Raw genomic sequence first — 24539 nt, 5'->3', positions numbered from 1 at the left:
GTAATTTTTTAAAAATATTTTATTTATTTATTTGACAGAGAGAGAGAGCATAAGCAGGGGGAGCAGCAGAGGGAGAAGCAGGCTCCCCGCTGAGCAAGGAGCCCGATGCGGGGCTTGATCCTGGGACCCTGGGATCATGACCTGAGCCGAAGGCAGCTGCTTAACGGACTGAGCCACCCAGGCGCCCCATACTATAATTTTATTTTTCATTTCCTAAACAACTTACAGTGTCTCTGGAAATGTTTTATTTTCTATGTACTCATTGTTCTTTTAATACCCCAGTACTCCCCCAGTTAACCTTTAAAAACATTCATATTCTTTCACTCTATTTTCTTGAATAAGTGCCTGTTGGACTTTTCTGACCTGCTCTAGTCTGTCTGTATTGGCTGATGTTATCTAGTCTTGCTGCATAGCTGTTACTTTTGGAATCTCCTTTCACCTTCATTCTGCGGATTCCCCCTTGCATGGCTTTTGGGTTGGATTTCTTGTTTCTTGGATCTCATGTCCTTTTTCTTAGTTTCCTCCCTTATTTTGGTGGGGCAGATCTGTAAAAACTCCATAGAAACAGTAAGCAGAATGTAAATATTTTGAGACCTTATGTATATAGAAATATATTCTACCTTCCTACTTGATATTATTTTTATTATGTCAGAATATAGAGTTCTAGGTTGTAAATAATTTTTCCACAGAATTTCAGTTTCAACTTATATGGGGTTTAAGCTCCAGTTCTTGAAAAGTCCAGATACCTTTCTGATTCCTAACTCTTTATATGAAACTTAGTTTGTTTTTTTTTTTTGTCCCCTGGACCATTGTAGGGTCTTTTCTTTGTACATACAGTTCTGGAGTTTCATAATGGCATATTTTGATGTGGGTCTATTTTCATCCAGTGAATTGGTGGTCTCTCAGTCTAAAAAGGCATTTTCAATTCTGGGAAATTTTCTGATTTACCTTGATAAAATATTTTTATGATAAAATATTTCCTTATTTTTCTATCTTTTTGGAATTTCTTTTTCTTGGATATTGGGCATCTTAGACTGGTTCTTGATTTTCTCCTTTCCATCTTTTTATTTTGTATGCTTGTGTCCCAAGAGATTACTTCAAGTTTATTTTCTATTTTTTCTATTACGTTTTTGATTTCTGCTACCATTTTTTAAAAGTTTCAAGTGTCTCACTTAGTTTCTCTTTTTTTTTTATAGTGTCCTATTCTTATTTCACAAAGCAATGTTTGTTTGTTTTTTTCGCCTGTAAGTATTAGTCATTATTTTGGAATGGGGTCATTTTTATTCTTCTGCATTATTTATTCTTCAAGGTGCTTTTTTCTATATTAGTGTCTTCTTTCATGTTAGAGGCTTCCTGCAAGTGCCTGGTAACCTTTTTGCTTTCTGCTTTTATTTACAAGTAGGATAACTGAAAAGCTAATTGGAAACTGTGTGCAGGTGTGTGAAGGGCATGTCAACTGTGGTCTTTGTTGAAGGGTGATAGGTCTAGGCTGTTTCCCTGAAGAACTCCTAGGATGAATCTTTTTAGGTCTTTCTACATGGGTGGTCAGATTTGTCAGGAAGAGCTCTTCTGGTGTTTGCTTGGAGATTATTATCCTGGCTGCAAGGTTTTTGGGATCCTGTAGGGGGGGGCAGGTGCAGGGGAGGCTAGGTAGAGGTCTTGACTTTGATTTTTCACACTCATCCAATCTCCCAGTGTTAGTCATGGTACATTTGCCTGCAAGTGTGCCTGATTTCCCAAGCCAGACACCATCTCTGTTTTGCCCTTTTCATAGCATAACTTTAGTTCCTAGTCTTTTCTTAGGATGGGGATAGTATTGAAGCCCACTGTGCAGATTGCAGAGGGAATTTGGGTGTGTAATTTCTTAGACTGTGAAAGTCTTGTTTCATCTTCACTTCCACTTCCAGAGTATTTTACTTTATTTCTGAACCTTTTGTGGGATCTATGGTGTAAATTGGGTTGCTTCTAAGTTTAGGATTAGGTTTCCTTAGGTACGTTAATGCAGTTATTTATTCATCTACTTTCTAATTTTCAAAATTTTGTTGTCTTCCTTTCATTCTCTTTGTCCTTCTGGGATTATGATTTTTAAAAAATTACTTTAGGAGCGCCTGGGTGGCTCATTCGGTTAAGTGTCTTGCATTCAGGTCATGATCCCCGTCTTGGGATCTAGCCCATGTCGGGCTTCCTGCTCAGCAGGGAGTCTGCTTCTCTCTCTTTCTCCTTCTGCCCCTCCCTACCGCTCGTTCTCTCTTTCTCAAATAAATAAAATCTTGAAAAAAATTTTAAAAATCACTTTATTATCATTTTGAGCAGGGAGTGGAAACTAGTAGCCCACCATCTTCAACTATCAGTCTTCAAAATAGTCTTATTATAAATTCTAATTCATTTTATTGCCACATTCTGTTAAGTATCAAGTTGTATGATGTCTCTAAGTGAAAGGAAATTATGTCTCTGTTAAACTACTCCGTTTCTTGAGTTGTTTTTGTTTCGGTGATGTATTAATAGGTAGTGAGTCTAAAGGTCCTTTTTCCAACTAACAGGGTTTAATAACTTATTTTTACAAGGAAACAGAGTAATCCAAATTTGACCTGTAAGGAACTATCTATTTTTATATTTATTATTAGTCTCTACTGATTTTCCACATTATTCAGGTTATGCTTCTGAAGTATGTTTTAGCAAATCTCATTTAAATCTTTAATGTCTTTGACTTTATTAATTGGTTAAAATTTATCTCTAAATCAGGAATGATCTGTTTTATTTAAAAACTAATAAAAACCAGTCAACTGCATTGGAAATTATATATATATATGTTTTTAAGGATTTATTTTATTTGAGAGACAGAGAGAGCAGGGGGAGGGGTAGAGGGAGAGGGAGAGAACCTCAAGCAGACTTCGAGCTGAGCACAGAACCTGGTATGGGGTTTGATCCCATGACCCTGAGATCATGACCTGAGTAGAAACCAAGAGTCGGACGCTTGGTCCGCTCAGTCAGAGTGACTGAGCCACGCAGCTGCCCCTGAAATTATGTTTATAGGAGAAAATGATTTATAACTTTTGTATTCATATCTCCGATATCTTTCTCCAGCTCCAGTAAATAAAAGAAATAAAGTCTTTTCCCATTTTCCTGGACACTTGATCATTTTTCATAGGCAATCATGAGCTTCCTTATTTTTCTTAAGACTATTTAATGTGTTGGGACACCTGGGTGGCTCAGTCAGTCAAGCGTCTGCCTTCAGCTCAGGTCATGATCCCAGGGTCCTGGGATTGAGTCCCGTATTGGGCTCCTTGCTCAGCAGGGAGCCTGCTTCTCCCTCTCCCTCTGCTGCTCCCCTTGCTTGTGCTCTCTCTCTCGTTGACAAATAAAATCTTTAAAAAAAAAAAAGGCTAATGGGTTGAATTTCTTAAAAATGCTATGGTTTTGAACTTTAAAGTATTCTACAAATATGATCAAAGCTTTCTGTTAGAATCACTGTTTATTAAAGAATAAACCATAGAGTATAAACTGTATATTTTTTTCATTGAATAGAAGGCCTGTATTTATTCATCGTGAATGTCTATGTGGTTTTATCCAAAAGAATACATTTATAGGATTAGCAAATAAATGTGGAGCTCATAGAAGATTTCATGAAAATGAATGTTCTTGTAATAGCCTGAGAGAAAGGAGACAGATTAGGGCAGGAGTTCTGTATCTGGGTTTATGAACAGGTTCTAGTGCCTCCCTGAATTCCTGTATGTAAAATATTTTGTCTCTTATGTCTCTAGAGAAAGTTCATAAATGTCTTTCAGATTATCAGAGGCACAAAAAGATTAAGAACTAGAGGCAAGAAAGTCCATTATGAAAAAAATGTTGTTTAAGTGTTTAAGAACATTGTGGGAGGTGTATTTCTATATTATGTAGCTCAGAGATACGTCTTAGGCTCACATTCACTGCTTTAGGTTTATTTTTGTTTTTGTTTATTGAAGTACAATTTATAAACAGTGAAATCCTCAGATCTGAGGTATATAGTTTGATTAATTTAGACAAATGTATACTCTTATGTAACCCATACCCTTTTTAAGACCCAGAACATTTTCATGACCCCAGAAGGTACCCTAACTTTTTTTTTTGATTATTTATTTATTTATTTGAGAGAGAGAATGAGAGAGAGCACATGAGAAGTGGGGAAGGTCAGAGGGAGAAGCAGACTCCCCGCTGAGCAAGGGAGCCCGATGTGGGACTCGATCCCGGGACTCCAGGATCATGACCTGAGCCGAAGGCAGTCGCTTAACCAACTGAGCCACCCAGGCGCCCGGTACCCTAACTTTTTAAAGTAAAACCAAAGGCCATTCTTTGTAGCCCTTTGGTATAAGGACACATTCTTTGTAGCCCTTTTACATACATTCCCCTTCACTTCATGCAGTTCTGGAGAATGTTAACTAAATGAGTTGCTCAGCATTTTTTTTTTTCCGATTAAGCTCAGTGTCCAGTGAGGGGCTTAAACTCACAACTCCAAGATCCAGTCTTACACTCTGCTGACTGAGCCAGATAGGCAGCCCATAAATTTCATTTTATTTTATTATTTTTATTTCTTTTTAAGTAGGCTCGATGCCCAACAGGTCTCTAACTCACGACCCTGAGATCAAGAGTCACACCCTCTACCAACTGAGCCAGGCTGGCATCCCTTGAATTGCTCAGCTTTTAGACTAATTCTCCCCATTGGACAACACAGCCTTTTTTTTTTTTTAAGGTTATTTACTTATTTTAGAGAGGGAGAGAGAGCAAGTGCGAGTGAGGGGAAGGGCAGAGGGATTGAATCTCAAGCAGACTCACTGCTGAACTGGGGGGCCTGATGTGGGTTTAATCCCAGACCCTGAGACCATGACCCCAGTCCAAATCAAGAGTCAGATGCCCAACTGACTAAGCCACCAGGCGCCCCTGGACAACACAGCCTTTTAAACTGATGATCTTTTAGGTGAGCAAAGCACTGAGATGACACTTAAGTACTTCACCTCCTAGGTTCCTAAAGAAATTAGCTCATGTGAATTGTTATAGTTAATCCTGTTACTCACTTAACCCACAGTGGTTAATCAACATCTGATATAATGAGTGAAAGAACTTTAATAAACTTTCCTAAAAATAGTAGTTCAAGGAGTAACAACTTCTAGAAAGATTAACAATTATTGATGATTTATTGCATTAAAAGTAGCTTCTGAAAAAATACCCACATGAGTAAGAGGTGTAGGACCAGCTCTTAAGCACATGGTAATAAGGGAGACAGACTGTAGCATATAATTTTTCAGTTTGGTAAATACAGAAATAGAAGACTGCACAGAGTACAGTATCACCAGGAGGAAGGCATGGTTAATTCTTTAGGGGATGGTCAAGGGCAGTTTCTCTGAGAAGGTACCTAAGTAGGTTTATGTGTGGATAATTGAGAGAATCAGTTATATCAGCCAGCTTCTAATTTTCCATCTGTCAGTACCTTTAGTGATCCTTAAAATGGATAGAGACTAGAGATTTGGGGGCCCTTCTTGAGAAAATGAATAAAATATTATGAATACAAAATTCGGTAGCAAAGTAAATATTTTGAGTAAAAATACCACAATAAATTATATACTTAATAAAGCAAAGTCAATGAATATCACAAAATATAGAAAAATAACATTTTTTAAATTAACTGCCTGATATACCTTAATATATTTTTACTTAACATTTTTTGGCTGCATACTTTTCAGACCTCTTGTCAACACTTTGTAAAATAGGGTTACTGTTTTCTATTGAGAGAATGGAAGGATTATTTCCTCTTTCTTCTAGCATGACTGATCAAAATGTGTTTATTATTATTATTGATAACTTTCAAGAGTTTCAGAGTTGTAACTCATTTTATTGGGAATGTCATGTACTATTTTAAGATTGTTGTCAAATTTGAGTATTTCTCTACTAAGTTTCTCCCATAGGTGATGCATATTACAGTGTTCTTATGTCTCTGCCAGTATCCTGTGGAGCTCATATCTAGATGACTCTGATCCTGTGCACTAGTGTAAATGACACCAGATAAGGCAGTGCTTGGGTGATAGGAATATTCCTGGAAGTCATTCCTATACCTAGACTGGTGGTAATTTAATCATACATGGAAGTGATTGAGAACTACACATATCCTGTGAAACCTAAATATATCTCCCACCTCAACCTCCTTTTAGTGAAATACCCAGAATACCACATTAACCAAGGATGGAGCAGGAGTTAGAGAAAGCAGTCTTACCATTTGCAATTAGCTTACTTTTGCAACTTTTGTGAAAACATATGACCATGGGAACACATTGTTAGGACTCTTTCTCACACTGGAAGGGACCCTGCCATTGAGGATCCCTGAAGTTTAAACTGTTATGTCAGGGTAAATCCAGTCCTACAGTCTCAAGCTGTAATTTTGTGCTTAGACCATTCCATTTGTTAATTGACTATCAAAATGTTAGTTTAAAGCAAAATATGTATACCACTATACATATGTAGTAATGTAGTATGTGCTATGCTATTTATATCTGTTAAGACTGAACCTAATTTTATAAGCCCAGAATATGAATTTAGCAAACATTGCCAAAATATTTGCTTTACCTTACCATTTTTGGCCTGGAGTCCTTTATTGGTTTGGTTCAACAGACATTTATCGAAGATCTAACCTATGCCTTCTGCTAGGTTCTGGAGATGCAGTGTTGACTTAGAAGTAGTTCTTGCTTTGAGAAACTCATAGTACATTGTAAAATAGAGACGCATGATAGTGACCTATGTGAATACAGAGGAGGCTTCCTTAATCCAGTTTAGGCTATCAGGGAAGCCTCCTGAGGAAAGTGATACCTGAATTAATTCTCTGGGGATGACTAGACATCCAGTGAAAAAAGAAAGTTCAGTTAAAAGTATATGAGATAGGGGCGCCTGGGTGGCTCAGATGGTTAAGCGTCTGCCTTCGGCTCAGGTCATGATCCTGGGATCGAGCCCCTCATCAGGCTCCTGGCTCAGCGTGGAGCCCGCTTCTCCCTCTCCCTCTGCCTCTCCCCCTGCTCATGCTCTCTCTCTCTCTCTCTGTATGTCTGTGTCTGAAATGAATAAATAAAATCTTAAAAAAAAAAAGTATATGAGATAAGGAGAGTAGGCTCTGATTTTAACTTCGTATTTTTTTCCTAGTTAGGCTGGTTTTATTATAAGAATTTAATTTCCTAGCATTTAGACCACAACACTGCTATATTTTGCATTGTATACCTATTGCTTTACTACTTTGTATTTGTAGGCAAATGATAGACTACAGGAATTGTAGGTGAACCTTTGCTCTTAGTGTGAACTAGAGATCTATATCTGATACAAAAATTGTTCCAGGGGACACATGGTGGCTCAGTTGGCAGAGCATATGACTCTTGATCTTGGGGTCGTGAGTTTGAGCCCCATGTTGGGCATGGAGCCTACCAAAAAAAAAAACAAAAAAAAGATTGTTCCATTACTGCCAAGGCTGCAGACTTGGTCCTTTATTGCATCCTTTAAAATGGGTCATAGTATTGGGTTAAATACCAGGGTAATTCTGCTGTTTTGCTTTGGAAAAAAAGAATCCTATTATTACAAGGGAAGTGCTTATTAGCTTTTAAAGTATGATTAAATTACTTTAAACTATGGGAGGATATGGCAACCTGTTCAGTTATTAAAAAAAGATATATATATATACACATATATATGAATACATCCACAGAGATGAAAAGTATGGTGTAGGGGCTCCTGGCTGGCTCAGTCATTGGGCGTCTGCCTTCAGCTCAGGTCCTGATCCCAGGGTCCTGGGGTCGAGCCCCGCATCGGGCTCCCTGCTCGGCAGGGGGCCTGCTTTTCCCTCTCCCGCTGCCCCCTGCTTGTGTTCCCTCTCTCCCTGTCAAATAAATAAAGTCTTAAAAAAAAAAAAGTACAGTGTAGAGAATATAGTCAATAATTTTGTAATAACATATGGTGAAAGATGGTGACTACACTTATTGTGAGCATTGAGTAACATATAGATAATTGTTGAATCCATATGTTGTACACCTGAAACTAATATAACATTGTATGTCAATTATAGTTCAATAATAAAAAAAGTATAAAAACTAATTCTTCCCTTCCCTCCCCCTCAGTGGGAGGAGTAAGCTTGTTTAAAATTGCTGAGATGTCTTGCTTTGATTGACCAGTTTTTTTTTTTTTTTTAATTCATGAGAGACAGCGAGAGAGAAAGGCAGAGGGAGAAACAGGCTCCCAAGGAGCAGGGAGCCTGATGCGGGACTCGATCCCAGGACCCTGAGATCATGACATGAGCCGAAGGCAGACGCTTAACCATCTGAGCCACCCAGGCGCCCATGATTGACCAGTTTTTAAACCAAGGTTTAAGTAGGGCAGGACTACAAAGGGCCCAAGATTGAAAATGAAATTTTGGTATCAGGATTAGGAACTAACCCCGATCCATCTGCTACTTCTTTTGTTGCAGTTAAAATCTTTTAGATTTGTTGTGCCAAATAAAGACAGTGGATCAGTTTTTTTTTTTTCTTTAATATTGGGACCAACTGCTCCTTGCAATAAGAACAGTTTTTTCTCCCCTTTCAACATCATTATTTAAAGTTAAATAAACATTTATTAGGTATCTGTTACATCCCAGGTTCTGTGTTAGGTACTAGGGATTCAAGGGTGACTGAGACATGATCTATATTCTTGACTAATTCACATTCTAGTGTGAAATGCAAACAAATAAGCAAGAGAGGGAATGATTTAACCCTTTATGGATTAGTGTAAGTGTGGCAGTAGAATTGCTATGGTCTGAATGTAGATCCCCAAATTTATATGTTGAACTCCTAATGCCCAATGTGATGGTATTAGGAGGTGAGGCCTCATGACTGGGGTTAGTGCCCTTATTCAAACAAACAAACAAAAAACCACAAAAAACAAAAACAACCCACAGAGATCCCTGGCCCCTTCCACCATATGAAGATGCAGAGAGAAGTGGGCAGGCAGCAACCCCAGAAGAGGGCCTTCACCAGTACCTGACAATGTTGGCTCCCTGTTCTTGAACTTTCAGCCCCTAAAACTGTGAGAACTAAACTTGTATTGTTTATTAGCCACTCAGTCTGTGATATTTTGGTACAGCAGCCTGAACAGACTAAGACAGGGATAAAATGAGGATTGGTGTTTTATTTATACATATTCATATACCTATGTGTATACATGCATGTAAATGTGCATATACATATAGTCATTCATTCCCTGAACATTTTAAAGCTGTCAGTTCCTATACCGCGCATATGCTGTGTGACAGCTACCTTAAAACTAAGTTTCTTTAAATATATTGTCATAATAGTCCTACATAATTGGTGATACTAATCTCCAGTGTACTATCTAAAAAAGAACAAACACAAAAATACACACATAAAGTATTACAGGTACTTTAAGCTACAGTGAAACACGAGAGAGAATAGACAGTTTTTCCTGGGGGGTTAGGAAAAAATTTTATAAAAGAAGTGATGTTTAAGCTCCCTAGATGTGTCTTGGTTGAAATACCAGTATATTTGGAATTATTGCCAACTCAGTTGCTAGATTGATGTTCATTCTGATCTCTGCACAAGCAAATTTCAGTTTCTTCCTTTTAATAGTGCAGCAAATTGTATAGGATTCTGAAAATGGAGTCACTGCTGTTGCATGGAAATCACCCAGATATTTGACTCTGGGCACTTCCTAAAATCTCTTGCGGTTTCAGTACCTATTTACTGACTGGAATAATGAACTTAGTGCTGGCAAAGGAAACTGCAGCCTATATATGACTCAAAAGCTCAGAGGGTGGTTGGAGATGAGTGATTAAACTTTAGTGTCTTCGCCTGTAGTTGAGATAATGCCTCAGATCACTTCACAGGTGTAGAAACTAATTGGCCTTTGTGTGTGAAGTGCTTTATTATTTTCTAAGGATTAGATTGTAAAATGTTGTGGGGCATTAAATAGTGAATTGACCAACCCTCTACCTGTTCTTATATGAAGTCACTGAGTTATACTTTATAAAGTTGTAAATGTTGTGAACCTGCTTTACACTGAGGGGCAGCCCAGTTATCAGTTTAATATACTGGTGAAATATTCCCTAATAATGTGTTAAAGACTTTAGCAAGATGTTAAAATACGGAAGAAAAGTTTCCATGACTAAAGATGTTTGGGAAGCCCTGGACTAAATCATAAACAATTTTCTTTACTACTATAGGACTTCTCATAGCTTATAAAATACTCATTTAATAATACACTAGCGCATCTTTTGGCACTGTGCTAACCAGTGAAATTAGCAAAATTATCTGTTACCTTTAGTCTGATCTTTCCTCTGAGCCTGAGTTTTGTGAATACACTTGCCTACCTAACATATCCATATGAATGATAGATATCTCAAATTAATATGTCCAAAACCCATCTCCTCAAACCTATCTCAGTAAATGGCCCATCTTCTACCTACTTGAAACTAAAAACCTAGGTATCCTTGATTCTTCACCGCTTTCCACAAATCTTGAAATCCGATAGTGAGTCTTGTTGGTTCTACCTACAAATAATGGAATCTTTCTTCTTTCCATCCCCACCATGAGAGTAGGGATCTTGTCTTGTTCAGTGCCGTGTCTCAGTGCTTAGAAGAGTGCTACTTAGAACATAGGTGGTGGTCAGAGTATGTTATTTGGAAGACAGAGTGCAAGGTGGATAAGTGGATGAAAGAAACTGACTTACTGAGGTGGTGAGAAGCATTTTTTAATAATAAAGATTATTCTTTGAAAAATGTAAAAAATGGAACACACTATAAAACTCATCCTTTAAAGTGTACAATTTAGTGGATTTTAGTATATTAACAAAGTTGTGCAATCATCCTGGCTATCTAATTCCAGAACATTTTCATCACACCCCAGAAGAAACCTTGTATCATTAGTAGTCACTCTTCCATTTCTTCCTCTCCAGTCCCTATTTTCTGTCTCTACGGATTTACCTATTCTGGACATTTCATATAAATGGAGTCATACAGTATGTGATACTACATATTTTGTGTCTGGGTACTTTTCACCAGCATAGTATTATCAAGATTCACTCATGTTATAGCATGTATCAGTGGGCATGCCCTAGGCCAGGTTTTTTAGATTTTCTTTTTTAAGATTTTATTTATTTATTTGCCAGAGAGAGCACGAGTGTGAGAGTACAAGCAGGGGGGAACCACAGGCAGAGGGAGAAGCAGGCTCCCCGCAGAGCAAGGAGCCTGATGCAGACTCGATCCCAAGACTCTGGGGATCATGACCTGAGCTGAAGGCAAAAGCTTAACGGATTGAGCCACCCAGGCATCCTTTTTTTTTTTTTTTTTTTTTTAATGTTAGACTTTCTCTGTCACTGTATCTCAACATTTTTTTTAAATCTGTGTTTTTTTATTGAAGTATAATTGACATATAATATCCTCCTAATTTCAGATGTATTCTCATCAGCTTTTTAATCTTACCAGAATTCCTCAATTTCTGGTCTACTGATAGCCTTCTTTCTTGCTTTCTAGCAATGTTAAGGACTTTTTACTTTCCTAACATTAATGCTAGCAGCAGTAGTACCACTAATAACAGTGACTTAAAAAGAATGTTAGACATGGGGCGCCTGGGTGGCTCAGTCGGTTGAGAGCCCCACTCTTGGTTTTGGCTCAGGTCATGATCTCGGGGGTTCTGGGATGGAGCCCTGTGTTGGGCTCCATGCTCGGCGGGGAGTCTGCTTGGGATTCTCTCTCTCCCTCTGTCCCTTTCTCTCCCTTCCCCTGCTTGTGTGTGTGCTCTCTCTCTCTCTCTCAAATAAATAAATCTTTTTTAAAAAGAAAAGAATGTTAGGGTTAGGCAGAAATATAAGTAGGTATATTTGTTCAGATTGCTAACTTTCTTGGATGAAGATGGTCTTTTTGATACTCATAGCTTTTAGCCTATAGCCTTTAGCTTTATTATTTTTAGAGCATGTTCTACTTGATTTTGGTAATTTCTAACTTTTTTTGCTGGCACATATCTGCCTTTCTGAAAGCATTAGTATGTTTGGCACCTTTGTGAGAGAAATTGCTCTCTGGCGGGATTTTATTTTTCCTTAATGGTAGTACTAAATATTCATATAAATTAGAAGAGATATGAGGAGAAGAAATGGAATTAAATAGTTTGAAGATTGTTTTAAAAATGTGCCTGATAACTCTCTCAGTTTGAATTAGTCTTGTGCTTTTTCATAAGTGGTTTGATTAAACTATGGTGATTTAGGAAGAAAATTGTTAGAAATAATTGGATAGAAGATAAAGGTAAGCATCATGTAGTCTTTGGTAGTGGGTAAAAGAATGGGCTTTAAAGATTTAAATCCTAGATTTAAATTCTGGCTCCTTTATCTACCACTCTTATAATCTTGAGCAAATTATGTAAGTTCTTTAAGCCTCAGTTTTGTTATCCATAAAATAAAATAACAGCCTGTACATCATAGAGTTAAAAGGATTAAATGAGATGTTAACATGTAAAATACTTCTGAGCACAAAGCCTGTAGTAAATGTTAGTTAATATATCATGTATGTATAATATATATATGAAATAGATAATATATGTTATATAATACATTCATCATTACTATTCTGCTGTAGGAGTTCTTAACCTGAAGTTCATTGAAACTGTCAATTAACAACTGTTTATCAAGTACCTGGTCTTTAGTACTGGACTTAGACCTATGGAAAGAGCTACTGATGTGAATAACAGGTTGGTACCTAGAGGTGGTGCAAAGAGAACAAATATTAGTGGAGTTCTTACCACAGGGTTCAGTAGTAAGGTAGATATTATTATTCCCATTTTATAGATGAGGAAGCTGAGGCTTGGTAATGTTAAGAACTTGTTCAAGATAACTGTCGTGTTCTTCAGTGTCAATAAAACATACAGATACCTTCTAACCCTTGCTGGTGGCCCTGTTTTGAGTTCTCTATGTATCTCCCCCTGCCTCATTTCCTTTAGCCTTAAGATTCTCCTGTCCAAATTTGAAAATATCAACTTCATTGATAGTTGGATTGGACAATAAAGGATTAAAATTAAGGGTAATAATGGATGTGACAGTGTTGAGATGGTAGGAAATGGTTTATGGGAATTAACCTAGGTGTCACTGTGGGAGCTAATCTATTCTTTAGGTTCTCAAAGAGGAAATAAATAATGCTGTTGAAACTTAGAAAAGGTAGATCAAATTGGATGACTAATTAAGTATAAGGGAGGTGGGTTTAGGGTTTTCCCTTAGGAAAACCAACCTGTCTTGCTTTAGAAATTGATTGGCCTGACTTGTGTCAGGCCAACCCCGATGTTTATAGCAGCAGTGTCCACAATAGCCAAACTATGGAAAGAGCCAAGATGTCCATTGACAGATGAATGGATAAAGAAGATGTGGCATATATATTCAGTGGAATATTATGCAGCCATCAAAAGGAATGAAATCTTGCCATTTGCAATGACGTGGATGGAACTGGAGGGTATTATGCTGAGTGAAATAAGTCAGTCAGAGAAAGACATGTATCATATGAACTCACTGATATGAGGAATTCTTTATCTCAGGAAACAAACTGAGGGTTGCTGGAGCGGTGAGGGTGGGAGGGATGGGGTGGCTGGGTGATATACATTGGGGAGGGTATGTGCTATGGTGAGCGCTGTGAATTGTGTAAGACTGTTAAATCACAGACTTGTACCTCTGAAACAAATAATACATTGTATGTTTAAAAAAAAGAAGAAGATAGCAGGAAGGGAAAAATGAAGGGGGGCGGAATTGGAGGGGGAGACGAACCATGAGAAACTCTGAGAAACAAACTGAGGGTTCTAGAGGGGAGGGGGGTGGGAGGATGGGTTAGCCTGGTGATGGGTATTAAAGAGGGCATGTACTGAATGGAGCACTGGGTGTTATATGCAAACAATGAATCATGGAACACTACATCAAAAACTAATGATGTAAAATGTATGGTGATTAACATAACATAATAAAAAATTTGAATATGAAAAAAAAAGAAAAAATTGATTGGCCTTCTGATGTGAATAAGAGGACTGACCAGGACAAACAATCCTGAATCCTGGTTGTTTATTTGGAAAGAAAAGACCTCAGGGTAATGCCATGAATTATCAATTCAACTCCCTTATATGTAATGTATCATTCACATTTTAATCAGAAAGCTCCAAATTCTCATAAAGTTATGATACTGTGTTAGGAGCTGTACAAGAATAATTAGCAGTTAGAATCCTTGTCTAAGACTGAAAATGTGCATAGCTATTTTCATACATTGTTAATGGGATTGTAAAAGGGTACAGCTTATTTGGGGAAAAAATAGACTTATATAAAATTTAAAAATGTGAATGTCCTTTAGCACAGCAGTTTTATTTTTAGTGATTTATCCTTCATATATGCATGTGCAGGAGGATACTTACTTCAGTGTTGTTTGTAATAACAAATGACTGGAAACAACCTAAATGTTTATCATTAAGTGACTAAGACATATTATACATTTATATAAGGAAGTACTATTCAGTCTTAAAAAGAATAAGTTAGATCTACTTCTATCTTAATATACAACCATCTCCTGGATATGTTTACTGAAAAACATTATTTAGTATAGCATGCAACAATTGTGTAAAAACAAAAACAGGCCCAGGTGTTCTTGGCCTTGTTTAGACATAGACTCTTTGGAAGGATATACAAGATATTTCTTCTGAGATTCTTTTGATACACAGATTTCTTCTAAGGAGGGTGGGGTGGAAGGGCAGCATACTTTGTGTTATTGAAAATGTTTTTGAATATTTGCATCAAATGTCTTAAAATGCCATATGAGATATATGCATTTGGCCATACATTGTTATTATGAGAGCTTGTACTCAACGATGAGGACTTTTGTGTATATGCTTTCACATTTGTGCTTTTGAACTTGAGGACTCTGTCAGTTGGTCTTTTGACTTAGAATGGGGAGCAGTACTGACCACCCCTTCCAGGGTAGGGTGGATACTGGTAGAAGTTTTAGGTTGAAAAAGCTGAATGTGGTTTTTAAAAAGAATATTTAGAAAATATAGAGGGTTGAAATGGTTAGGTTATTCTGCCTGAATAAAGCAGAAAGGTTAGAGAGAAAGAAAATTAAAGGACTTGAGAACATTTTGGAAGTTTGAAAGTACTTGGAAAAGAGGAATGGAGAAAGGAGTCAACAGTTTCCAAGGAACTAAAATCATTTTATAAACATTATCTCATCTCTTAAATTACAACCTTTTATAAAAAGTTATTTTCCAGGCTTTCAAAAAACAAAGAAATTGAAGCCCAGATGATAATTTGTGGTTTCCTAAGTAACATAAGAAGAAAATAGCAAAATGAGGAGTAGAACCTTGTTTCTTGATTTCCAGTCTAGCCCCACAATTAGCATCAGATCACCTGAACTTGTTAATGGGAATAGCATGAAAAAACAGAACAAAATTTTTAAAACTTCTTTTGTAAACTTGATGTGTAAAAGCATTTGTTTCCAAAGTAAGGTTATATTTTCCCCCCATCAAGTCTTAGGAGAAGAGGGTGGGAATAGTGGTTGAATCCAGCTTTGGATATTGCTCTACCATTTCCTTTGTTACTCTGTCATTCTGGTTCAGAAACAGGAAGGACAGTGAAAAAAACTAGCATTTTATGTGCACAGCATTTTACGGTTTTAAAAACGTTTTCACATATATTTTCTCATTTTGCAGCAGATCTATCATACAGGTAGTGGTGATGTTTTGTTATTTTTATTAGGCTTTCACTGTTTAAAAAAGAATAGACTCAAGAAAGTTGGGGTATTTGCCTGAGAAAACATAGCTGGCCCTCACAAAATCAAACTCAGATTTTTTTTTTCTTTCTACTCAAGAATAAAGTCTTATGAGATAGATTTACTTAGCTTTGTGGAAGACCAATTCTGGATGGAGCATCAATCAAAAAACATTTGGAAGCCTAAAATTTTGTGGCACAGTGATTCAATAAATAGGGGGAGACGAACCAATAAATAGGGGGAGACGAACCAATAAATAGGGGGCAGGTGAGGCTCTGACCTTCCTCTGAGTGCAGGCACAACTGATGTCCTTGTAGCTCTCATGTACTTTGTCAGCCCTTTTCAGAACAGCATTTCCCATCCTCAGTTGCTATATTAATCTGAAGAGTGGCTAATTAAAGGGAGTGTACTTAACTTACACCCTGCCTGAAGACATGCACCAGATTAGTCACAGGAGAGTTATTTTTGTAATTAATCACACATAAATTAGTGAAATGTCTTTGTCGTTTCTCACACTAAATTTTGATAAACAAAGGGTGAGAAGAGCAGGAAAATGAAGTAAGTCTCAAACTTAGTGTAGCCATAATGATCTTTTCTGTGTTTTTGTATTTTAGAGATGCTGGGAGAGAATTTGGTGTTTAATGCATTATCTGATTAAACTGAAGAAGAGTTTCTGTACTCTACTGTTGGTCCGGGCCTGCCTGTGTCTAATGTTTGACATTTGGATTTACTTTGAGAGCATTGGAAAACCACTGAGTGGTTTTAAGCAGAGGAGTAATGTCTGATCAGGGCTTTTAGAGATACCTTGACTGTTAAGTAGAGATAACCTGGCAGGGAGAGGGGGCAGTGTTAGAGTTGAAGAACCTCAATTTAGTCCAGTTGAACACCTGAGAAGAGACCGGTTTAAAGGAGAATGCCATTGCCTTAGAAATGAAAAATACTTGTCATTTGATTGGATATTTGGGTTGATTTGTAGATTCTTAGTTTATCTCAGGATCCTCAGTACTTTTTGGAAAGCACATCAAGTGACTATAATATGTAAGCAACAAAGAGAACTACCCTTTACCTTGGGGAAGACAGGAGAGATCATGGGGTTAAGCTTGGGAGAAGGGGTAGTGAGTGAAAAGCTATGGAGAGCTTGGAAAGTATAACTATTGTTCATTTATTCTTTTTGGAATTCCTCTTTCATATTTATAAGCTCACATGTCTGAATGTTTTGTGGTATGGATTTAGTAACATTAAACTTTACAGAGTTGCCACTTACCCAGCCTCCTCTAATTCATTCTTAACTGTTCCTTTTTTATATGAAGAGAAGAAAAGGGAAGTATTGAGAAGGGGTGACTGGGATATAATACAGTTTGATAAGAATTTGATAGCATTAACAGAAAAATCCATCTCTTAAAAACTCAAAACCATTTCTTTTTTTTAAAAGATTTTTTTTTTTTTTATTCATGAGAGACAGAGCGAGAGAGAAAGGCAGAGGGAGAAAGGCAGAGGGAGAAACAGGCTCCCAAGGAGCAGGGAGCCCGATGCGGGACTCGATCCCAGGACCCTGAGATCATGACCTGAGCCGAAGGCAGACGCTTAACCATCTGAGCCACCCAGGCGCCCTCAAAACCATTTCTAAGACTAGTTTCATTTGACCCATTTAAAAAATGCATGTGTGTATCCACACGAATTCAGAAATTTGAGCAAGTCAACCATATTAATGTTTAGCTACTTATCTGCGTATGTGAAATTCTGGATTAAGATTGCTGATGCTTCCTATAATTGGGCAGAACATGTAGATTCTCTTTCTCACTCTAGGATTTTTGTGTTTTATTGACATAAAACTATATCTTTAATGAAGGAAATAAATTATTTGTATTAGAACGAGAGACTTAATAGGGGTGAAAAGGAATAAAATGACTGGAAACAAGTACTTTGTAGACTACAACCTATAATCCTGAATCATTAATTTATTGTGAAAAGCTGGATTAATTATAGCTAAAAATTATCTTTCTCCTAGGGAGTTGCAGTAGGGAATGTAGAGGTTTGTAGGAGTTTTGGGTATCAAACATAGTAGCTACAACAATTATTTTGCTGGGATTTAATGTAGCCAATACAATTTAGGGCTATTTGTGGACTTTAGGATCACCTCAGTGTTATTTTATTCAGTAGTACAATGTAGAATATTCTGTTGAAAGTCATGACTTAAATATTGAGGTTCTTTTTTTCTTTTCTATTCGTAGTGGTAGCCGGTCCTCTAAAACGTTTAAACCAAAGAAGAACATCCCAGAGGGTTCTCACCAGTATGAACTCCTAAAGCATGCAGAAGCCACACTTGGTAGTGGCAATCTCCGGATGGCTGTCATGCTTCCTGAGGGGGAAGATCTAAATGAATGGGTTGCAGTGAACAGTAAGTAGCCTATCTGTTTCTAGGTAGACTCTAAATTAGGTTAGTAGCCTCATTGTAGGTGAGTGGATGTTGTTTGTTCAAGGATCTAGTTATCAACCTAATGCCACAGTTATATGATACCTCAATCCACTTTAGCCTTTATGTTATTTTATTTGTGAGTATGGAGTTTTATGAAATTTTTATCTCCTGTTATAATGTAATACAAAGCATAGATTTACCATCTTCAGTAGAAAAAATGGTAATAATAATTAATATTTAGGGAACATTAATTCTATGTCTGGCCCTCAGTTACCCTTTCTACATGGATTCTTTTTATTTCATCTTTATAGCCTAATGATGTAGGTTCTATTGTTATTTCAGTTTAATATAGATAAGGAAGGTGAGACAGAAAGATTAGTAATTTGCCTAGGTCATACAGCTATCAGATGATAGAAACTGGGCTCAGATATAGAGCTTTAGAATTTTAGAAACTACACTTTTTTTTTTTAAGGATATTATTTATTTGACAGACACACAGTGAAGAGAGGGAACACAAGCAGGGGGAGTGGGAGAGGGAGAAGCAGGCCTCCCGCCCAGCAGGGAGCCCAATGCGGGGCTTGATCCCAGGACCCTGGGATCATGACCTGAGCCGAAGGCAGATGCTTAACAACTGAGCCACCCAGGCGTCCCAAAACTACACTTTTTTTTTTTTAAGTTTTTATTTTAATTCCAGTTAGTTAACGTACAGCATTGTATTAGTTTCAGGTGTACGATATTGTGATTCATGACTTCCATGCATCACCCAGTGCTCATCATGACAAGTAGAGACTACACTTTAGCCACTATGCTAAATTGCCTCTTTCAGTAGCATGCTCAGTTATTTGTTTACATTATGCTTTTTTTAAAAGGCAATTCAATAATGATCTTATGAAGTTAGTAAAATATGTTTGAGATACTCTTTTTATTTTTGGGTAGACTTTTTAAAAAATTTTAAATCCAGCGTAGTTAATATACAGTGTTATATTAGTTTCAGATGTATGATAGTGTTTCACCAATTCTATACATTACTCGGTGCTCATCAAGATAAGTGTACTCTTAATGCCCTTCACCTGTTTCACCCATTTCCCCCCCCAGCCCCCACTGCCTCCCCTTTGGCTACCACTAGTTCTCTATAGGTAAGAGTCTGATTTTTGGTTTGTCTCTTTTCTTTGTTTCATTTCTTAAATTCCATATAGGAGTGAAACCATATGGTATTTGTCGTTTTTGACTGGCTTATTTCACTTAGTATTATACTCTCTAGATCCATCCATGTTGTTGCAGGTAGCAAGATTTCATTCCTTTTTGTGGCTAATATTCCTGTGTGTGTGTGAGAGAGAGAGAGAGAGAGAGATATCTTTATCAATTGATCTGTTAATGGACACTTGGTTTGCTTCCATATTTTGGCTGTTATAAATAATGCTGCAATAAATATAGGGGTGCATATATCTTTTTGAATTTAGTGTTTCTGTTTTCTTTGGGTAAATAACCAGTGGTGGAATTACTGGATCATATGGTAATTCTATTTTTAGTTTTTTGAGGACCTTCTATACTGTCTTCCAGTGGCTACATCAGTTTGCATTCCCACCAGCACTGCCTGAGGGTTCCTTTTCTTCACATCCTCTCCAACACCTGTTTCTTGTGTTGTTGATTTTTGCCATTCTGACAGGTGTGAGGTGATGTCTTATTGTAGTTTTGATTTGCATTTCCCTGATGGTAAGTGATGATGAACATCTTTTCATATGTCTGTTGGCCATCTGTATGTCTTCTTTGGAGAAATGTCTGTTCATGTCTCCTGCTGAATTTTTAATTGGATTATTTGTTTTTTGGGTGTTGAGATTTTTAGTTCTTTATATATTTTGGATATTAACCCTTTATCAGATAGGCCATTTGCAAATATGTTCTCCCATCCCTGTTAGTTTTGTTGGTTGTTTTCTTTGCTGTATAGAAGCTGTTTATTTTGTAGTTCCAATAGTTTATTTTTTCTTTTATTTCCGTTGCCTCAGGAGACATATTTAGAAAAATGTGGCTCTCTTCTGTGTCAGAGACATTACTGCCTGTGCTCTCTTCTAGAGTTTTTATGGTTTCATGTCTCACATTTAGGTCTTTAATCCATTTTGAGTTTCTTTAGTGTTTGGTGTAAGAAAGTGGTATAGTTTCATTCTTTTACATGTAGCTGAACAGTTTTCCCATTGCATTACTCTTTTCCTGCTTTGTCAAAGATTAATTGACAGTATAATTCTGGGTTTATGTCTGAGTTTTCTGTTCTGCTCCCTTGATCTATGTGTCAATTTTGGTGCCAGTACCATACTGTTTTGATTACTACAGCTTTGTAATACACCTTAAAATCTGGAATTGTGATACCTCCAGTTTTGCTTTCCTTTTTCAAGATTGCTTTGGCTAGTCAGGATCTTTTGTGGTTCCATACAAATTTTAGGATTGTTTATTCTAGTTCTGTGGAAAATGCCATTGGTATTTTGATAGAGATTACATTAAATCTGTAAATTGATTTGGGTAGTATAGACATTTTAACATTTGCTCTTCCAATCCATGTCCTTCCAAGACATTCCTATTTCTTTGTGTCATCTTTAATTTCTTTGATCAGTGTTTTATAGTTTTCAGAGTGTAGGTCTTTCACCTCTTTGGTTAGATTTAGTAGGTATCTTACTATTATGGGTGCATTTATACATGGGATTGTTTTCTTTTTTTTTTTTTAAGAGAGGTTGTGTGAGGGGGCGAGGCAGAGGGAGAAGACGAGAGAGAATCTTTTTTTTTTTTTTAAGGTTTTATTTATTTATTTGAGAGAGTGTGTGTGAGAGAGACAGAGAGCATGAGTGGTAGGGAGGGGCAGTGGGAAAGGGAGAAGCAGGCTCCGCACTGAGCAGGGAGCCCAACATGGGGTTTGATTTGACCCCGAGATCATGACTTGAGCCGAAGGCGGACGCTTAACCGACTGAGCCACCCAGGCATCTCAAGGACGAGAGAGAATCTTAAGTAGGCTCCACACCCAGGTCGGAGCCCATCATGGGGCTTGATCTCACAACCCTGAGATCATGACCTGAGCTGAGGTCAGATGCTTAACTGACTGAGCCACCCAGGTACCCCAGTGGGATTGTTTTCTTAATTTCTCTTGGAAGAAAGCATATTCATTCGTAGTCAATATGAATGAATGTTGAAAAACCAGAATATTAGGATTGTTATTACTACACCAAGATTATTATTACCAATAGATAAATTTAATAAGATTATTACTGGAGTCAATATAAAAATTAGAAATAGCATCAAAAATATAAAAAACCTAGGAATAAATCCAGTGAAACATAGAAAACTATATTATTAGTCCTTTTTGTGCTCTTCTTAAGAAATTTATTTGTGGAGGGGCGCCTGGGTGGCTCAGTTGGTTAAGCGACTGCCTTCGGCTCAGGTCATGATCCTGGAGTCCCGGGATCGAGTCCCGCATCGGGCTCCCTGCTCAGCGGGGAGTCTGCTTCTCCCTCTGACCCTCCTCCCTCTCATGCTCTCTGTCTTTCATTCTCTCTCTCAAATAAATAAAATCTTTAAAAAAAAAAAAAGAAATTTATCTGTGGAGATAGGTTGGGGAATGGGTGAAATAAATGAAGAGGATTAAGAGTACACAACATGATGAGCACTGAATAATGTATAGAATTGTTGAATCACTATATTTTACACCTGAAACTAATATGCTTCTGTGCTTGCTGTTTCTTCTGTACTTACCTGTGTCTGGTCTCCATTCTGTTCCATTGGTCCATTGGTTTTATTCGTTGTGCTTCATAAATTTTGACGTTCATCTTGTTCAAGAATATGTTGGATATTCTTAGTTCTTTGCATTTTCAGATACATTGTAGCTTTTTTGATAGCTGTGGAATGGCATCCCACTATCATTTAAATTTGCAGTTCCATGATTGCCAATTTCTTGTGCTTTTCGACCATTTGGAAACTTCCTTTTGTTAAGTGCTGGTTCAAAACTGTCTCACATTTTTCTACTATGTTGTCTTTTTCTTTTTAATCCATAGGAGTTCTTTATATATTCTGAATACAGTATGTTTTTCTTCTTTAAGAGAGAGTGCAAGTGGGTGTGGGGAGGTGGTGGAAGTGGTGGGAGAAGCTGAGGGAGAGGGAAAGAGAGAATCTTAAGCTGGAGCCGGATGAGCCTGACATGGGGCTGGATCCCAGGACCCTGAGATCATGACCTGGGCTAAAATCAGGAGTTGGATGCACCCCCAAATTTTTGTTGGCTCTGTGTGTTGCAAAGAATTTCTCCCACTCTGTGGTTGTTTTTTTTCACCCACCTAAGGATGAACTTACTTAATAAATAGAAGCCCCTAATTTCAGAGTAGCCACGTGTTGTGATTTCTGTGTATGCTTTTTGCTTCTTCTTTGTAGAGGAAAGAACACTGATAAATCTAGGATTCTCTTTGAGTAAAATTAAAATTTAATTTTTTACTTATAACTGATACTTGCTTTGCAGCTGTGGATTTCTTCAATCAGATTAATATGCTTTATGGAACAATCACAGATTTCTGTACAGAGGAAAGTTGTCCAGTGATGTCAGCTGGCCCAAAGTAAGACATGGTTTATGATCAATTCTCATTTTTACTTAAAAGTTCTTAGATAAGAAGAAAGTTTCTGACCATACAGTTTCTCTACTTAGCATCTCCTTCAGTGGTTCACTAATTATATATTAAGTCCAGATTTTTTAGCCTGAGCTTTATGGCTCTCCCTGTATAATCCTCCTTCCTCCTTTCCTCTCTTTGCTTATGAATCTCCTCTGGTCTATCCAAACTAGATTACTGGAAACACCTTACTATTCCCTCCATTACTTATACTGTGAAAACTTGCTCATTCCATTCTTTTTTTTTTTAAGATTTTATTTATTTATTTGATAGAGAGAGATACAGCAAGAGAGGGAACACAAGCGGGGGGGGGGGGGAGTGGGAGAGGGAGAAACAAGCTTCCCACTAAGCAGGGAGCCCGATGCAGGGGGCTCTATCCCAGGACCCTGGGATCACGACCTGAGCCAAAGGCAGACGCTTAACAGCTGAGCTACCCAGGTGCCCCTCATTCCATTATTCTTTTGGATATTTTTCTTCTCTTCCCATCTCCCTCCAATCATTACCTGGTAATAGTTCAAAAAATCTTACCCATCTGCAAGGTCCACATCAAATGCTTCTTTCTTTATGAAACCTTTTGATATTTTCAGACTAGATCTGATCTATTTAACTTTTTTGTCTTTGTGATTACATTTCTTTGTTATATTATACTTACACTCTTTATACATGTCTTATTTAACCTATTAGATTCCTTCTTCGTTTAAATCCCTTTTGGTGCAAGAACAATGCCTGCCACCTAGTTAGCACTTGGTAAATGTTTGCTTAGATCAATAAATTTTTGAAATTATTTAATTATTACTGTGGCTGATAATGACTGCTACCATTTATTTAGTGCTACCTAAAATGTTAGGCCTTTCATACATTTCATCTTTTACTTCATACAGCAACCCTATGAGGTAAGAAAAGAAATTGAGTCTGAGAAGGGTTAAGTAACATGTCCATGGTCCTATTATCTAGAAGCAGGCTGAACCAGAATTGAAATTTAAGTCTCTTCGATTCTAGTGCCTCTACTCTTACTTTCTACATTGTATTATTATTTTATTATTATAAGAAATATTAATTGAGGGTGCCTGGGTGGCTCAGTCGGTTAAGCGACTGCCTTCGGCTCGGGTCATGATCCTGGAGTCCCTGGATCGAGTCCCGCATCGGGCTCCCTGCTCGGCAGGGAGTCTGCTTCTCCCTCTCCCACTCCCCCTGCTTGTGTTCCCTCTCTCGCTGTGTCTTTCTCTGTCAAATAAATAAATAAAATCTTTAAAAAAAAAAAAAAGAAATATTAATTGATACTTACAAGACATAAAGAGAGAGGTTTTAATTTTTAGTGCTGACTTTTTATAAAGTGTATCCTATACTCCCATCATATATAAGGTGTAAATATCAAAACAAAACAACACTGCCCAAACTTACGAGTGTTTAGGAGTATTATTGTTATAAGTTGTGACCTTAGATTGCTAATCACTTATTGTAGACTATTTTTGGTGACTTTTAATCTTTTTTTTAAAATTTTTTTATTTTATTATTATTTTTTTTTATTTGACAGAGAGGGAGCACAAGTAGGCAGAGTGGTAGACAGAGGGAGAAGGAGAAGCAGACTCCCCGCTGAGCAGGGAGCCCGATGCGGGGCTCGATCCCAGGACTCCGGGATCATGACCTGAGCCGAAGGCAGACGCTTAATGACTGAGCCACCCAGGCGCCCAATTTTTGGTGACTTTTAAAGAGTCAGATTACT

At 37.4% G+C, this 24539-nt stretch overlaps 1 protein-coding gene across 2 annotated transcripts in view; it reads left to right on the top strand.

The window, feature by feature from the left end:
- MOB1B (MOB kinase activator 1B) overlaps nt 1–24539 on the top strand; it is a 59262-nt gene that overhangs the window by 24806 nt on the left and 9917 nt on the right. Inside the window, exons 1-3 of one of the 2 annotated variants that reach the window (XM_044912710.1) lie at nt 12703–12731; nt 18001–18167; nt 22672–22765. In XM_044912710.1, the coding sequence (XP_044768645.1) occupies nt 12703–12731; nt 18001–18167; nt 22672–22765 (290 nt within the window). Of the gene's footprint in view, nt 1–12702; nt 12732–18000; nt 18168–22671; nt 22766–24539 lie in introns of those variants that run through there. The other variant, XM_021702353.1, reaches the window with a different exon arrangement.

The sequence above is a fragment of the Neomonachus schauinslandi genome, chromosome 2 (genome assembly GCF_002201575.2).
Source record: "Neomonachus schauinslandi chromosome 2, ASM220157v2, whole genome shotgun sequence".
NCBI lineage: Eukaryota > Metazoa > Chordata > Mammalia > Carnivora > Phocidae > Neomonachus > Neomonachus schauinslandi.
This window is presented reverse-complemented; position numbering and strand designations above follow the sequence as displayed.